This window comes from Pecten maximus, chromosome 9 (assembly GCF_902652985.1).
Source record: "Pecten maximus chromosome 9, xPecMax1.1, whole genome shotgun sequence".
NCBI classification, from domain to species: domain Eukaryota; kingdom Metazoa; phylum Mollusca; class Bivalvia; order Pectinida; family Pectinidae; genus Pecten; species Pecten maximus.
This window is the reverse complement of record NC_047023.1, coordinates 30,810,968-30,828,736: the sequence shown is the minus strand read 5'-3', so window position 1 is coordinate 30,828,736 and position 17,769 is coordinate 30,810,968. Positions and strand designations below refer to the sequence as shown.

The following is a 17,769-nucleotide window of genomic DNA, read 5'->3' as shown; positions in this document are numbered from 1 at the left end:
ACTTCCGGTTCAATGATGTCTTCCTATGCACTTTTCACGTCATGTTGCAGCGAAGTTCAATCTGATGATCTTATTAGACGTATGTATACGTGCCTAACAGAACTAACCCAGTGTGAATTGTAGTTGAAGAACACTGTATGTTTTTAACATGTCATCTCAATAAATCAGACAGACGGAAAGAAAATGTCATTTTTTTCAAAGGGCGACAATCAAACACACTGGCCCTGTCCAGTGAATAGTGATATCAGTATTATATATAGTATCTGACTCATGGTAAAGAATAGTGCCTTTTTGTACTCAAATTTTCAAAGCATTAAACAGATTTTCAGTCAGTAAATTATTTAATGAATCAGAAAACCAGTATTGGAACAAGGAGTTAAGTTTGTTGTACTTTAAAAGACGTTTTATTTGCATAGTTGGCGAAGTCTGAATAGATTTTGAAGCATGTTCGGTTGTCTCAACTAGCAATTGGCAGTCATTACAATGCCACACATGATATATTCAATTATGGGAATGTGGGAGTTATTAGAGTCTATCAATCTAATAAAATTAGACATGTAATTTCCACTCCTCTATGATACAATACTGTACAACACTGCAGTTTATCATAGAGTATTGTAGTGGAGAGCAAAACTTACAAGTCTGGTTTTATTTGCAGATTTGGTGAAGTCCGAAGAGATTTCGAAGCAAGTTTGGTCGTAAAACTCAAAACATTACCATCTTTTAGTTGTGAGAATATTGCCAGAATTTTCTAGAATACAGATTAAAGTTGTTTATATGTACATGGATTTACTTCTACATAGCATAAACGGTTAACCTGTATGCACATTGATAGTTTAAATATGAGGATCTTGCAAGTAATATATATAATATTTACAAAATTTCTGTCATTGGATCCATCTGAAGCGGCAACCTTCGCTATGATTGGTATAGGAGCAAATTTAAGGCACACAGTAGAACAAATGAAAAGGACATGACTGTTGAAGACATGTATAAACTTTGCTATATATACATGCATGATTAAACTGCAACAAAAGCTGAACACTTAACTGACCAATGGATATGGTTTGATAATACATTTGTACATGATGTCCTTTAATTAAGTCAGTGGTCGGTAAAGTTAGATTTCACTGTATATATGTAATCTCCTACCTCATGTCAATGGCAAATGTAGTACTAGTGGTGTCATACAAATGTACATGTGAGAAAATAATTGCAAGCCATGGGTAAACTAAAATTTACTTCATTTCATTTTTTTTTTTTCAGAAATATTGAATGTTGAGAATTTACCATCGACAGACCCATTGATTGAGAATGTATTGGGATATGACTGGCACATAGATACCAAATACTACACTGCAGATATCAAGTTGTGCTGCACATCAAGAAGAACAATAGGCAATGAAGCTTTTGCTGAGAATGTCCATGCATTTGTGGTCTACTTTAATGCAGAAGAGGTGAAGCAAATTACAGTTCTCTGTATGTTCTGAGATTTGTGCTATAAACAGAAAGTTGGAATTGGCATGTAACTTGTGTAATACTAATTTATAATTTATGTTTAATTTCCTGGATTACTTCAATATACATTGTATATATAATATATAACTAGCTAATCATCCTAAAAAAGAACAAGTATGTTACTCTTAAATAGTATTATCTATGTTGTAAAATAAAACAGAATTGCTTATGTGTACATGTATATGCAGGTATCTACTAAAAGTATATAACTTTTCGTTGTTAACCTGTCAAAAATACATCATTTTGTGTTATCTTATGCTGTCTTAACAGTCAAGTTATCATTTTCTTGAAAATATCCTTGACAAATAGGTATTACCATTTACTAATATTGTATACGTTATTGTTTTGAAGAACAAGAGCTTTGAGCTGGCCAAATCATGGCTTCCCTACCTGAAGCAGATAGAACCAGCAGTACAGATTCTTGTCTGCCAGTCCTGTTCGGAAAATACATGTATGCTATATTTTTATGTCATTCTTCATGCTTAAAGATTGCAGTTTTACAATACAATAGCCACATGCTTTAGCTTATAGTTAAGGTTACTTGTAAGTATTGTACACATTTTACATTTGGCTATGATAAGATATTTAATCATGTACAGGCATGATGAATGCATACAATTTATTTAATCAGATTTTTTTTTCTCAAACTTTTCAAGACAATCTCTGAATCTGGCTTAATCATAAGGCTCTACAATCTGTAACCTTTTGCAAAATGGCAAAACAATATCATATTGCTGATGTCAGGATTTAACAGTGTAAACTAGATATTGAATCATTTTCTTTATGTGGAAAATCTTATATACTGATAAACATGCAATTAATCCTATGAAATATATATTTAGTTACATGATTTCTGATTCTCTTCAGCTGTTAAAAAGCTCAATGTACAGGAATGGTGCATTGATAACAATTTTGAGCTGGTTGAGTTATGCCCCTTGGAGGAGAGTGACAGTGAAGGTATGTTTGTATTTTACACTCTATTGTTTGTACTATGGTATAATAGAGGCTTTAAACATTTTCATATGAAAGACACATTTTCCATTCTTTCCTTTAATTGAGGACAAACATGTGCAGGCTTTTGATAAAAAAAAAATCATTTTTTTCTTGGTTAAATTGTGTGATGTGTCAGCACTGTTTATATCTTTTGCTTTATGAAAATGTTAAAAGTGTGATTGATAAATATGAGTTTTCATGACATTTACTTAGAATTACATTTGTTCTGTTACTGCCTAATTGTCCTATTGGGTCTTTTACCCCTCACTGATTGGAAAAAAAGTGTCAAAGTGCATGCCAGATACTTCATCTTGCTGATAGTGTAATAAGCAGCAGATCCTTTTATATGCTGGTCATATTAATCTCAATTTAAAATTTACAGATGACTTCCAAGAAACGACTGGGGTAAAGCGGATCATTCAGGCACTACATGCCTATACATGGCCTGATCTTGTCATGAAAGGTTTGTTTATAGTCCACCAAACATAAGATCTTACAGGACAGAAAAGGATAAATATGCTGCTCTTTATCATCAGAGTAACTTTATTAGGCGGAATAAGATTTTATCAAATATTCTCTAAAGTTCGGAAGATATTGTGGACTTTGTTATTGATTATAACAATACTGTATTGTCTTGAAACATTCTGTTCAGGTTGGAAAATAAAACATACAGTATTAAAATCATTATACAGTAGATATATTTAGTAAAATCTTGGTGATTTAGTACATTAATTGAGTTAGTATATTACTGATGGATCTAGTACATCACAGATTGCAGTCTTCATCAGAATCCAATTATAAAACTGCTTAATGCTTTCAGAGATTGGACATATAATTATTTAGTAGATTCTATTATCTTTTATACTGGTAATATTTCATTTACAGTTTCTTTCCAAATTACATGTATTAAGTTTTGTTTATTTTTTTCAGAAAGACCAAGTTTCCGTAGTTCCTACATGACAGAGTTAATGAAAGAAGAGTCCTCCAAAAAATCGCAAGACTCGGAGAAGCCGCTGGACAGAGATGCGGAAGAGACTACAGGAAACAGCAGACTTGGCAATACAGAAATAAATGGAGAACTTGAAGCTGGTAATGGGGTGATGATTGGTACCACATCCAGTTGTTGTGGGGATAATCAAGCTGCTACTGTTGGCAAATCCAAGAAAACACCTGTTAATGTTATAGGTAAGACTGATATTGTAATAAGTGAACCCCTGGGAAAATAGTATTGTGTGACCTGCTATCTATAAATTTTAATTGACAGCATCTTAAATGAATCATTCTTGATCGGTAAGTATCAAAATTAAGATGGAAGATATTTGACAAACCATGAAGTTCTTCTTTGTTACATTAGGGATTTCTGTAGCACTTGCAGTGACCTATTAGTGCATATGGAATTGTATAGTGGTAACCATTTGTTCAAATAGTGTCCAATTGTGAGAATTTGCACTGTAGTGACCAATCTTTTTCTGTGGAATTCGTACCATAGTGACCAGCATCGAATGACATCCATATTACTTAACCTATAGACTTGTTTCTCCCAACTCCTAGTAAGTCTATAAATTCTATGTTCTGCTGTAGATTCCATGTTACCAATGGAAGACCTAGCTCTCTTCGAGGCTGCTGGAGCTGATGATCCTGGCGGAGAATCTTTTGAAAAATTGTTTGCAAATTTCCGCCTGATGAAAGGTAAGGTACAGGATCACTGGATGTATATGTTTGATATTAGATAAGTCTGTGTATATTTGTACATAAAACATACAAAACTTACATGAATAGTGTCATGAAACATGAAATTGTTTTGTATTGTATTTAAGTCCTTTTCTTCTGTGTTTCAGAAAAAGCTGAATCCCTACCACTGGATGAGAGAAAGATATATGCAGAACAGGTGAACATGTTAACAATTTTTAGGTCACCTAGCTGAGACGAGGTCTTTTGCCTTTTGTCTGACGTCATGCTTCATGCGCCGTCTGTCGTAAACAATTTACATTGTTGGCTTCTTCTCCAAAACCACTGAATAAAATTCAATAAAAATTAGCAGGACCAAAGGTCAACCAAAATGATGAATTATATGGTCTCCACCCCCCAGGGGCCTGAGGGGCTGGGTCAAAAAGGGTTAATTTGACTAGAACATCAAAAACCTTCTTCTCAACTTTCAGATATGGTAGAATCAAATACTCTACACAGATAGAAAGGTCTTAAGGTCCTTTACTAAAATTTTGAATTTCATGATCCTGGCCAGCGTCTCACATTTTCCCATGGGAAGGGGGTGAAGTTAACTATAGTTTATATGGGGAAAACACATTTTTGACCATTATTTGTTCTAATTGCCAATATTGGAAATATTACAAACTTGGTTAGAATTATCAATATGGGATGGCTGTCGATTAGTACGTTCATATTGGTACTGACTGACCCCCAGGGACTTGAGGGGTGGGGCAAAAAAGGGTCAAATTAATTGATATTTCAAAACATTTCATCTCAAGACCCAAATAAGCTAGAATCAAATACTCTTCATAGATGGAAAGGTCTTAAGGTGTTTTACCAAAATTTTGAATTTTATAAGCCTGGGGTCCCACATTTGCCCCTTGGGATGGGGTAATCTTTACTATAGTTTATATGGGGAAATCACATTTTTGACTGTCATTTGTTTGATTTCAATAGGAATTAATTCTTGATGATATGCACATGTTATCCCTGCCTGACCCCCAGGGGCTTATGGGCCGGGTGAAAAAGGGTCAAATTAGCTGAAATATTTCGAAACTCAAATGACTGATAAGGCCCATGGGCCTCTTGTTCTGTTTGTGTGACAAAATATTTAAAATTGTACGTACATCCTCACACAATGAGCCAAAAATGGTCTCGGGCCTGCATTAGTACTAGAGAAATGGCAATTACACATCCATAGAGCTTTTAAACCTTGTACATATATTTAGAAGTACATGTACATGTCTAAACTTTCCCGAACATTATTACCACTCTTTTGTGAAAAAGATTACAACATTGTTTTTGACAGGTTGCTACATCATTTTGGCGAGCTATAGGAGGTGAAGATAGTGATGAAGAAACATGATACAGAACTTCTCTAGTAACTTATAGGTTGCCCATCTTTATTATCAACATGAACTGTCCAGCAGGGCTGAGACATCATACTCGTTCATGGGGTGCAAAATATCAAGTTTATTTTCTTATAGTTTAGCAATTTTCATTGTGAATCTGTAATGTGAGTTGGCGCTTTGCGTTTAAAAGCTGACAACTTCTACAAACTTGATTATAAAATGTCCAAGCATTCCAATACATTATTAGTACTGCTTGACTGTGGAATGTTTTGATGTATTCCAAACTTGTATTGGAAAGAGGTCAGTTAGGTTCCCATATTACACAGCCAGTGGATCAAGTACAGGGCACTTGTGTAATTGTCGGTTAAATAGTATGCATGTTACTTATTACAAAATGTGATTGAGTTTTATAAAGTTTGTGACCGCTTTGTGCTGTGATATCAGTCTGTAAGTTCTTTATAGCTCAGTCTGTAAAATGGAGATCAGGTCTGAGACCTGTAGAAGTGCTACGAGAAGAGATAGGGCTATATTGTTATTGTGTATTGCCTGTGGTAAATATACAATGAGTCTTATATTTTGTTTCATAACCTACAATACTCCAGTGTATCCTTTGTATAAAACTGTTAACCATTCCAAAATCATGTTTTCATATGACTTCAATTGAAATTTTAAATATGATTTCTTTAAGTGTCAAATATAAATGTTACAGTACATAATGATTCTACAGTGTGTATATGTTATGAATTATCTGCGAGAACTGATTTGTGTAATTTTTAGTCATGGATACTTTTATAAATTATGATCCAGATACCTGTATTATCAATTAATGATTTTGTCACTGTGATCAAGTTGAAAATCAAAACTTCCTTATAGGTATTCTGCCATTGTATGAATGTCAGTCTCAGGTACTAGGTACTTATCTATCAAATTTAAAATCAGGAAAATTATAAGTTGTCTCCCTTTGTAATTTGGTGTTGGTGTTATTGTATTGTTACGCTACATGTTTGTTTTAAATATTAATCTAAGTATTCATATCGTGATTGTGCTGATTATCGCAACTTTTAACAATTGAGACTAAATAGTTCATTATTATATGGACTGAGTATATTAATGTGTATATGTATTGTGAGTGTATTGTGAGTGGATTCTGTAAGTACTAGACATTGTATGGAGTTGTAAGGTATAACATCCTTCCAATCACTTATGTCACCAGGCCTGCAATAGGGAGCTAATGCTGTCACCCCGTGTCCATGTCCCACCTAAACTGTTAGGATTTTGAGCTTGTTAAATTTTCAAGCACTACTGGGTCGACACTATCAAGAGTCTGTTGTTATCAAATAGTTATTTACATACACAGATGAGCCGTAAAGTTAAGTGAAAAATAAAATCTGAACATTAATTTGAATTTGGATACTTTATCATATGTGTATATTTCTCTTCCCAAAACATACCTTACAGTAACACAGTGGTGGCTTGTCAGATAAAGCTTGTTTTCTCTGGGAAGTTTTTGAATTTCTTGTACATTTTCTGTATAAGTTTTCAAAATATTGCGTATTACATGCATGAATAATTATCGTGTAATTAGATCAGATGTAAAATAAGTCACTTTTTGGACAGCAATTGTTAATGATCACTGAATCTATCTAAATATGTAACTTAGCATTGCAAGTACAGTATGTGGTTGGAGTCACCACACCTCTTTACAAGGTATATGGCATCATGGAGATCTAAAGCTGCTGAAATTGGTTAAAAACTATGTGGGTTTTCCCCGGGTACTCCGGTTTCCTCCCACAGTAAGACCCCTCCCACAGTAAGACCCCTTGCGCGCTTCCATCCGGGCCAACAAGCGTGATTAATATAAGTTAATATATCTTGTTTTGCAATTGTTGTAAAATAAATAAAGTTTACATTTAATGGGTGAAACAGTGACATGTATAATTTCCATTCTGAATGCGAGTACACAGTATATGTCCCACTACTCAGTAATAACATGTTATAGTTACATTTGACTGGTGGTCTGCTTGTACTCAGTATATGTCCCACTACTCCGTAATAACATGTTATAGTTACATTTGACTGGTGGTCTGCTTGTACTCAGTATATGGTAGAGTGGTGTTGTATAGTCCATTGATGAGCTTTGCAAAAATAAAAACCTGAAAAGTTTCATTGTATGTTGATGTATCTGTTTCATTATTGCTGTCTATAAAACAAAGGGGCCACGATAGCTCGGTCGGTTAGAGCACCAGCCATGATAGCTCAGTCGGTTAGAGCACCGGCCATGATAGCTCAGTCAGTTAGAGCACCGGCCATGATAGCTCAGTCGGTTAGAGCACCAGCCATGATAGCTCAGTCGGTTAGAGCACCAGCCATGATAGCTCAGTCGGTTAGAGCACCGGCCATGATAGCTCAGTCGGTTAGAGCACCGGCCATGATAGCTCAGTCGGTTAGAGCACCGGCCATGATAGCTCAGTTGGTTAGAGCACCGGCCATGATAGCTCAGTCGGTTAGAGCACCGGCCATGATAGCTCAGTCGGTTAGAGCAAAGGCCATGATAGCTCAGTCGGTAAGAACGCTGTCCAGGATAACTCAGACGGTTAGAGCACCGGCTATGATATCTCAGTCGGTTAGAGCACCGTCATGATAGCTCAGTTGGTTAGAACACCAGCCATCAAAGCTCAGCCGGTCAGAGTACCGGCCATGATAGCTCAGTTGGTTAGAACACCAGCCATCAAAGCTCAGCCGGTCAGAGTACCGGCCATGTAACCTCAGGTGAAGGTCCGAGGTACATGGTTTGACACTCCCTACCCCTGGCAGGATGTGTTTCTCGGGAAACTGAGGAAAGGACCTGTCTGAACTTTCGTGGTTGTGTCTTTGGGCAAGAAACTTTACCCTGATTGTTCTTGGTGACATGCAACAGGCCTCCTGTATGTTGTTAAGCAAGGTAGTCACCAACTACTATTAGGAGACCCCGTCTCAAAATGACTGGCTGTTCAGGGGGCGATAAACCAAGCAAACAAACAAAAAAGTCTATAAAACAAATGTTTGTATTCTGCAAAGTTAAGATACATTCCTTAGATGTAACATGGAGTAAGTACATTTCTCCATGGTCAAAAGAAAACATCTGCAACTGTTTATTACCTTGAACTTGGAGAGCTATTGCTTCAGATCATCCCTGAAAACCAGGAGTGATCAGATTCAAACTTTCTTATGTTTAACAGTTCAACTTGTATGATCCAGCTTCCACTGTCAAATGATTTGGTAAAACGTTTGATTTGTTGTATTAACAAAAGTACAAAGGGAAGGGACATAATATTCCTGTCCCAGGCAAAACTGACATGCCAAGATTCATAGAGATTGATTTGAAATAAAGTCCAATTGAAGATCTTGGGATTGAAACATTAAACGAAAAAGAAAAACTCCTTTTTAAATAATTATTGAAACCGAATGCCACTAAGAAACAAGGGCCATATATATAGACCCGAATAGCTCACCTATCCAGGAATCCTTTTTATACATCAACATAATCAAGAACAAGTGTATCAGAGACTAGATATAAAATCTCAGAGCCTAACGTTTATTTGAAGAGGTGTCTTTCAAATATTTTGGCCAATTTAACTCTTTCAAACTCAAACAATGGTCAAGGTTATTCATTTGAACAAACTTTCTAGCCTTCACCCAATCATGCTACAAGCCAAATATCAGGTCTCTGGACCTTTTGGTTTTTAAAAAGAAGTCATGGATGTATTTTAGTCTATTTGTCCCTTGTGACCTTGAATGAAGATCAAGGTTATTCATTTGAACAAACATGGTAGGCCTTCATGAGCTTGCTACAGACCCAGTATCCGGTCTGTGGGCCTCTTTGTTAATGAGAAGAAGCTGTTTAAAGATTTTAGCCTTTTTGACCCCTGTGACCTTGAATAAAAGTGAAGGTCATTCATTTGAACAAACTTGGTAGCACTTTACCGCAGCATGCTACAGACACACTATCAAGTCCCTGGGCCTTTTGCTTATTGAGAAGTTGTTTAAATGGAAAAGTTGAAACCAGACGGATGGAGGACGCCATAAGCCATTTTTCCCTTTGGGCATGTGAGCTAAGAACTCGCTTCATACGATATAAAGCCAATCTAGTTAAAAGTAGACTTGTAATTTCTGCTTCTCTGCGATACACTGCAATACATAGACTTGTAATTTCCATGCTTCTATGATATGCTGCAATACTGTATTGCAGATCTCCAGGCAAATATATATACATGTGTATATTCATGCCTGATTAATATGGCTATGCAAAAACACTCCCATCAAATTTTGACGAATTTATAAAAACTGCTATAGTTTTTTAAGAATTGGACATCATGCCCAGATAAAAAGATGGCTGCATTAACAAGGTTCCAGTCTATTTCTGTAAATCTTTTTGATACCTGTATACTTTGCTTAGTTAACATGTTTCTACTGTGTTAACAGCAGTTTTCTTAAGTACAAATCATCCAAGATTACCCAAGTCATGCTTCAGGACAGTCAGTCCTTACAGAATACTTTTACACCCAACAATCAGGATGTTACAATGAGGAATCATGACCAAAGTATGACATTGAAAACCATTGTGCCCTCTTTTGTTTGTCGGGTCAAATAAAGGTCATACACTGTAGGTGAAGTTAAGTGAAGAAGTTATCAATACAATGTTTATATACAGTTAAACTTCGTTAAAAAACTTTGTTAAATCGAACTCGGGTCTCGGCCAAAATCCTTCTTTTTCTTGAAAAAAAAACCTTGGATAATGCGAAAACTAAGTTATACCGAAGTAAAATGTTGGTCCCGATACCTGGTTTTGATCAGTGAAGACTTTACAAGCAAAACAAATACATTATATATTGCTGAGCGCTGTTTATTACATTATAAATCATGCACATCACTGTCTATTACAATGTAAGGTATGCCAAAGTAATACCCGGTGAATGAAAGCTATTGTGTGCTTTTGTGACCTTTTTGACATGGTACAAATGTGTAAAAGTACCTCAGTGCTGTGGTCAGTAACTTTAATAAATGCTTAAACAAGTTGTCACATAATCTGAAAAGTGTAATGAACATATACACAAAGTATTCAGTTTACCTGGTATGACAGCGGTACTGTATAAACAAAATACCCAGTTATGGCATACGGTATAAACAAAGTCATCTTATGAACAATACATCTAATGAAGCACTTTACGTATTTAAACAGAGCATACAAAGTACATGATAGTAAAGATTTATTCTACAGGAGATTTAAGCATACAAGTGGATTACGTGAATAATCTTGATCACCCAAAAAGGATGAACATCTATATCAGGAGAATGAACATGACAAACCAAGTCCAAAATTTTGTAGACCATTATAATTCAGAGTATGTGGTATTATTGAAGATGAACAAACACTTGGAATTCTACAATCTTGAAAATACAAGAGGCCCCTGGGCCTTAACAGTCACCTGAGTTTTGATATATTTTAGCATATACGGCCCCTGTATCCTTGCATGAAGGTAAAGGTCGACCATTTGGAAAAACTTGATAGCCCTTCATCTGAGCATGCTACAGACCTAATATTGACTTCGTCTCAGATGACCTAAAAAGTCAATAGCACTAGAATGTCAGAATTGGAGAGTTCAGTTATGAAAATGTTAACGTTAGAACCAATTATGAGAGCAACGTGACAATTGAACTGATGAAACCTATAGCAGTTATTGGAGTGGTGAAACCTATAGTAGTTATTGGAGTGGTGAAACCTATAGCAGTTATGGGTGTGGTGAAAGCTTTAGCAATTACTGAAGTAATGAAACCTATAGCAGTTATTGGAGTGGTGAAACCTATAGTAGTTATTGGAGTGGTGAAACCTATAGTAGTTATTGGAGTGGTGAAACCTATAGTAGTTATTGGAGTGGTGAAACCTATAGCAGTTATTGGAGTGGTGAAACCTATAGCAGTTATTGAACTGATGAAACCTATAGCAGTTATTGGAGTGGTGAAACCTATAGTAGTTATTGGAGTGGTGAAGCCTATAGTAGTTATGGGAGTGATGAAACCTATAGCAGTTATGGGTGTGGTGAAACCTATAGCAGTTATTGGAGTGGTGAAACCTATAGCAGTTATTGGAGTGGTGAAACCTATAGCAGTTATTGAACTGATGAAACCTATAGCAGTTATTGAACTGATGAAACCTATAGCAGTTATTGGAGTGGTGAAACCTATAGCAGTTATTGGAGTGGTGAAACCTATAGTAGTTATTGGAGTGGTGAAACTTATAGCAGTTATTGGAGTGGTGAAACCTATAGCAGTTATTGGACTGATGAAACCTATAACAGTTATTGGAGTGGTGAAACCTATAGCAGTTATTGGAGTGGTGAAACCTATAGCAGTTATTGGAGTGGTGAAACCTATAGCAGTTATTGGAGTGGTGAAACCTATAGCAGTTATGGGTGTGGTGAAACCTATAGCAGTTATTGGAGTGGTGAAACTATAGTAGTTATTGGAGTGGTGAAACCTATAGCAGTTATTGGAGTGGTGAAACCTATAGCAGTTATTGGAGTGGTGAAACCTATAGCAGTTATGGGTGTGGTGAAAGCTTTAGCAATTACTGAAGTAATGAAACCTAGAGCAGTTATTGAAATGAGGAAACCTATAGTAGTTATTGGATTGGTGAAACCTATAGCAATTATTGAAGTAATGAAACCTAGAGCAGTTATTGAAATGGTGAAGCCTATAGTACTTATTGAAGTGGTGAAACCTATAGCAGTTATTGGAGTGGTGAAACCTATAGCAGTTATTGGAATGGTGAAACCTATAGCAGTTACTGAAGTAATGAAACCTATAGTAGTTATTGGAATGGTGAAACCTATAGCAGTTATGAGAGTGGTGAAACCTAGAGCAGCTAATGAAATGGTAAAACCTATAGTAGTTATTGAAGCAATGAAGCCTATAGCAGTTATCAGAGTAATGTAACCTATGGACCTCGCGTAACAATTACCCTGGCTGATCGTGAGTGATAGACCAAAGAAACAAATAAAGAATAAACAATAGATGGGTATTTGGAGAGCAAAAATGCACTCTCCTCACACCGCATTGTAGGTGTTCTTAATCTAGACTTTGTCACTCTCCCCACACCGCATGGCAGGTGTTCTTAATCTAGACTTTGTCACTCTCCTCACACCGCATGGCAGGTGTTCTTAATCTAGACTTTGTCACTCTACTCACACCACATGGCAGGTGTTCTTAATCTAGACTTTGTCACTCTCCCCACACCGCATGGCAGGTGTTCTTAATCTAGACTTTGTGTCATCTATAAATAGTTTAGCACTCAAACGACTTTAGAAACAGAACATTCCTGCAATAAGAATTCCTACTGTGAGTTAAAGTCTTTATTTTCATCTGATTAATTTTTTTTTCTTTGCTGATAAAATTACATGGTGAAATATAGACATCTTAAAAGGGAAACCTATGGTTCATTTTAAACATTCTTTAACTTCAAGTCAATATGTTGATCAAAACGTATTCAGCTGGGAACCAAACTCTACTAAGTTAAGCATTTGTAGTTACTTTATTTAATAAGCCCTTGCAAGAATCCTCAGTTTTACATCATTAATCATATAATGGTTCACAAATAGGTCCTCCCCAAATCTGAACTTTACACAATGAGAAGGGTCTTATACAAGTATAAATACATATTAAAATCTTGGCCCGGTCAGAACACAAGTCAAAAAGTTGTCTTCCTTCGTCATTTGTGTTGCTAAGTTATATATTTCCATCTTGTTATATATACTGTAAATACATGTAGATCATCATAGTTTTTATCATATATTGGATGTTAGGTAGGACTAGGGATACAGGACATCAATCTCATGTAGATAAATATCCATCTGATGACAATAAACAAAAATCCAAGTATTTATTATTTACATGTACAGTATAAAGTATGGTCTGATAGACCATTGGTAATGAAGATTGAAGAAATATCCATGAATACCACTTACCTGAGTATTCTAGTAAATGCTATATAAACGATTTTATTATGATGATGATGAACCAATACATCTACATGGAATAATTCCAATAGTGAAAGGATATGGAATCTAGCATGATTTGCCGTGAGAAGTGAATATTGAGCCACAATGTGAGAAACATTAGTCTCACATCAGCCACATTTAATGATTTGCTTCATCTTCATCACCGGGAGAGACAAACAATGACTATTAAAGTATAGACACAGGAAATGTGACTGGCCTTTGGGATTTTCCTAAACCTGAAAGGTCTTCAAAATTTTCCAACTACAGACTCTGCAAAGCTGCTGAAAGTTAAGGGCACAAATATAAACATAAAACAATAAATATATTAAATTCAGTACATTGTTACAATAAATTTCATAAAACTGTTTATACACTGTCTATCTTCCTCATTTTGGATGGGCTGCAGTCACCAGAATTATCTCCCCTTAAATTGCTAACAAGGGGAATAACTTCACTCATTTCCTGACTAGAGTCATATGTGCTGCTACCCTGCTTTACTTTGTCTATAACAGGGAACACCTCACTCATCTGAGAATCACTATTGGAGCTGTTAGTGGGTGGTGTAATGTTACTATCCTCATCCATTTTTTCTGTAAATTGTGTGACATTGCTGTCCTCGACTGATTTTGTTGCAAGTGGTGCGACATTGCTGTCCTCAACTGATTTTGATACGAGTGGTGCGACATTGCTGTCCTCGACTGAGTTTGATGCCAGGGGCGTGACGTTGCTGTCCTCGACTGAGTTTGATGCCAGTGGCGTGACGTTGCTGTCCTCGACTGATTTTCCTGTGAGTGGCGTGACACTGCCGGCCTCGACTGATTTTCCTGTGAGCGGCGCGACATTGCTTTTGACTGATTTTTCTCTGTCTTGCTGTAAGATGACTTCACTCATTGCATCACTGTCTGTGGAAGTTGCCGACATCCCGTTTTCCAGTGAGTTTGATACTGTTCCAGGAGGTGTGGTCTTTGTTTGACTAAGAGGTGACCCATGGGTAGATGTGGGTGTGGCTTGTAAAAGTAAGACAGAATAATGATTACATTTACGTGTCATTAGATTATTTTTATTTATCTAACAACAATAGGTAGTGATATTAATTACACTAACCTAAGTAAAGCATGTTAATTGTGGCATTGAACCCTTGACCAAAAACCAAGAAAATCTGTTTTTTGATTTTAGAACATTAAAACCATAGTATTGTATGAATATAAACTCATATCTGTTCCAGAATTTATGAGAGATCCTGTACAAAAACTTAATTTCAGAAGTTGCTATGGTTGACCTTTAACCCTGGCTCCCATGGTGTTCCATGGTTTAACTAAAGTTCATGCCCTCACTGGTGCATGGACAAAGTGATTATTAAACCACATCTTTACTACCTGGGAGTGGCCTTTTATCTAAATATGGGCCCCTGTAATGGAAATGTTATACAGTGCCTGGCCTACATCCAATTATGGACATAAACAATGTATGGTTAAGAGTGGCTATCTCTGTTACCTGGAACTTTAAATACAGCTTTTCCTTTGTTGCGTTTTTCCATTGCTTGTCTTTTATTTCTCTCCATCCTCTCAACCTGTTCAGGAGTGAGGCCCTGAAATCAAATAACATTCACACTTTAGTCTTTACCTGCATGCAGAGGGAAATCCACCCTGTACTAATCTAACTGTCCACCATTGGTGGCCAGAGAGCCTGCCTCGCTAAGATACCACAAGTACTTTTGTTTTATTAATATTGGCACATTACATTAATTGCTACCCACAATTCCCCTGGCCCATGTTCAGTATCATCTCAGGTGACTGTCACAATACACCACAAGTTTATGATCACAGTTTTACAATCAGATTTTAGTAATGGTTCAGGCAATTCTAGGCAGCAATCTGTTGATGTATCAACCACTTTACTATAAGGACACATGATATCAATAAGCTGTATTGGTGGGAAGTAGAGTTTTCCGTACCATGGCCAGACTACTGCTGACATTGTTAACGGGTGTGTGTGGAGTAGTGGGTGTGGAGGGGGTGTGGCTGCTGTCGGTAGAGTAGGAAGTGGGCGTGTCTGGCTGGGAGAGAGCTGTCCTGAGATGTGATGTCTTCACTGGTGTAGGTATCCGATTCATTGCTTCTTCTTCCTCACGGATCATTTCATCCCAAACCTCCTCAGCATCTCGATTCACACCAGGCTTAAAGATGAAAATATGGTTAGTTTACTAGATTTAACATAAAGGTATTTGCAATGCCCAAGGCTTCACTTGTACAATTTCAGCTTTTGATTTCCATAATTTTTGAGACACAAATGCAATTCATCTAAACAAAGAGTTGATCTTCCAATTAGGATTAAAAGTTCATTTATCCCCAAACTAAATGTCTCCATGTACATGAAACACTGATATTGCATATAAAAGGACTTTTTAAGACCACTGACAAGGATTCAGGGCTATTCCAGACTAAAAGTGAATTCAAGGCTATTCAAGGTCACAGCCCTTTGTATAACCACCACAATGACAAAGTGGCTACAATTTGTGTAGCTTATTTAAGATTTATGTAATTCTTGATGATCACTGAATCAATAGCACCTTACCTGTGTTCCGCCATTTTGGTTTGTTCCATTGGTCAGTTCATCTTCATCCTCATTATCAGCCTCCGGAACAAAGTCACTTGAAAGTATGGGCATGTCAAGTCTCATCCTCTTTATACAGGACTGGGGAAAACAAAGATATCAATAAACGTTGGATCTGATACAGGACTGGGGAAAACAGATATCATTGAAGGGTGGATCTTATACAGGACCGGGGAAAACATAGATATCATTGAAGGGTGGATCGTATACAGGACTGGGGAAAACAGAGATATCATTGAAGGGTGGATCGTATACAGGACTGGGGAAATCAGAGATATCATTGAAGGGTGGATATTATACAGGACTGGGGAAAACATAGATATCATTGAAGGGTGGATCTGATACAGGACTGGGAAAAACAGGGATATCATTGATGGGTGGATATTATACAGGACTGGGGGAAACGGAGATATCATTGATGGGTGGATCTGATACAGGACTGGGAAAACAGGGATATCATTGAAGGGTGGATATTATACAGGACTGGGGGAAACAGATATCATTGATGGGTGGATCTGATACAGGACTGGGAAAACAGAGATATCATTGAAGGGTGGATCGTATACAGGACTGGGGAAAACAGGGATATCAATAAACGGTGGATCTTATACAGGACTGGGGGAAACGGAGATATCATTGATGGGTGGATCTGATACAGGACTGGGAAAACAGAGATATCATTGAAGGGTGGATATTATACAGGACTGGGAAAACAGAGATATCATTGAAGGGTGGATCTGATACAGGACTGGGGAAAACATAGATATCATTGAAGGGTGGATCTTATACAGGACTGGGGAAAACAGGGATATCATTGAAGGGTGGATCTGATACAGGACTGGGGAAAACAGGGATATCATTGAAGGGTGGATCTGATACAGGACTGGGGAAAACAGGGATATCATTGAAGGGTGGATCGTATACAGGACTGGGAAAACAGGGATATCATTGAAGGGTGGATCGTATACAGGACTGGGGAAAACAGGGATATCAATAAACGGTGGATCTTATACAGGAGTGGGGAAAACAGAGATATCTTTGAAGGGTGGATCGTATACAGGACTGGGGAAAACAGGGATATCATTGAAGGGTGGATATTAAACAGGACTGGGGAAAACAGTAACTCAGTAAAATCCTTAACAAGAGAGGGATGTTCACTTTTCTGTATATATCTAGTTTTTTTTTGTTTTTGTTTTTATAAATTTAGACAGTATTTAGACACATTACAGATGGCTGCTATGGTTACCTGTACTTCCTTTTTGGTACCCAGTCTCTCTATCCTTTCCAAAACTTCATCAAATGGCATTTTAGGAAACAGCCTGTGTGCCCAGTGTTCAAGGTACCTCATGATCACCCCTAAGTCTTTTGCCTGTCAGGAATAAGTCATGGTGTTTTTATTGTACTTAAACAATCAATATCTTTCAAATTTAAATTAAAGCTCTTTAATATAAATCAAAGAAAACAGATTTGATGTTCTTGTGGTTGCAAACTTCTACCGAAAAAAAACCATTAGTGTAAATTTAAAGTTGGTTGTATACCAGATTCATGACTAC

The 17,769-nt window shown here is 36.8% G+C and overlaps 2 protein-coding genes across 11 annotated transcripts in view; one reads left to right on the top strand and one right to left on the bottom strand.

The window, feature by feature from the left end:
• The first annotated feature begins 1 nt into the window (after position 1).
• LOC117335198 (alpha- and gamma-adaptin-binding protein p34-like) lies at positions 2–7,741 on the top strand. Its single transcript, XM_033895185.1, has 9 exons — positions 2–79; positions 1,267–1,457; positions 1,870–1,969; positions 2,386–2,475; positions 2,894–2,974; positions 3,442–3,696; positions 4,093–4,200; positions 4,350–4,399; positions 5,528–7,741. Exons 1-9 carry the CDS (start codon positions 13–15, stop codon positions 5,582–5,584), a joined length of 999 nt encoding a protein of 332 aa, XP_033751076.1. The 5' UTR covers positions 2–12; the 3' UTR covers positions 5,585–7,741.
• A 2,695-nt stretch (positions 7,742–10,436) lies between these two features.
• The window catches only part of LOC117334294 (TIMELESS-interacting protein-like), a 32,516-nt gene continuing 25,183 nt past the window's right edge, over positions 10,437–17,769 (bottom strand). For 2 of the 10 annotated variants that reach the window (XM_033893821.1, XM_033893820.1), the window contains exons 5-9: positions 17,463–17,585; positions 16,178–16,297; positions 15,558–15,779; positions 15,098–15,191; positions 10,437–14,610 (exon numbers count right to left, since the gene is read on the bottom strand). In XM_033893821.1, coding sequence (XP_033749712.1) covers positions 13,970–14,610; positions 15,098–15,191; positions 15,558–15,779; positions 16,178–16,297; positions 17,463–17,585 — 1,200 coding nt within the window. In that variant the 3' untranslated portion in view covers positions 10,437–13,969. The remainder of the gene's footprint in view (positions 14,611–15,097; positions 15,192–15,557; positions 15,780–16,177; positions 16,298–17,462; positions 17,586–17,769) is intronic. The other 8 variants (XR_004534076.1, XR_004534070.1, XR_004534071.1 and 5 more) reach the window with 8 other exon arrangements.

Bases quoted from the DNA above. Each gene is read 5' to 3' on its own strand.
- LOC117335198 (XM_033895185.1), top strand. From the start codon at position 13: ATGATGTCTTCCTATGCACTTTTCACGTCATGTTGCAGCGAAGTTCAA. The intron at 3,697-4,092 runs GTAAGACTGATA...GTTCTGCTGTAG, and splicing joins AACACCTGTTAATGTTATAG to ATTCCATGTTACCAATGGAA. The intron at 4,400-5,527 runs GTGAACATGTTA...TGTTTTTGACAG, and splicing joins GAAAGATATATGCAGAACAG to GTTGCTACATCATTTTGGCG.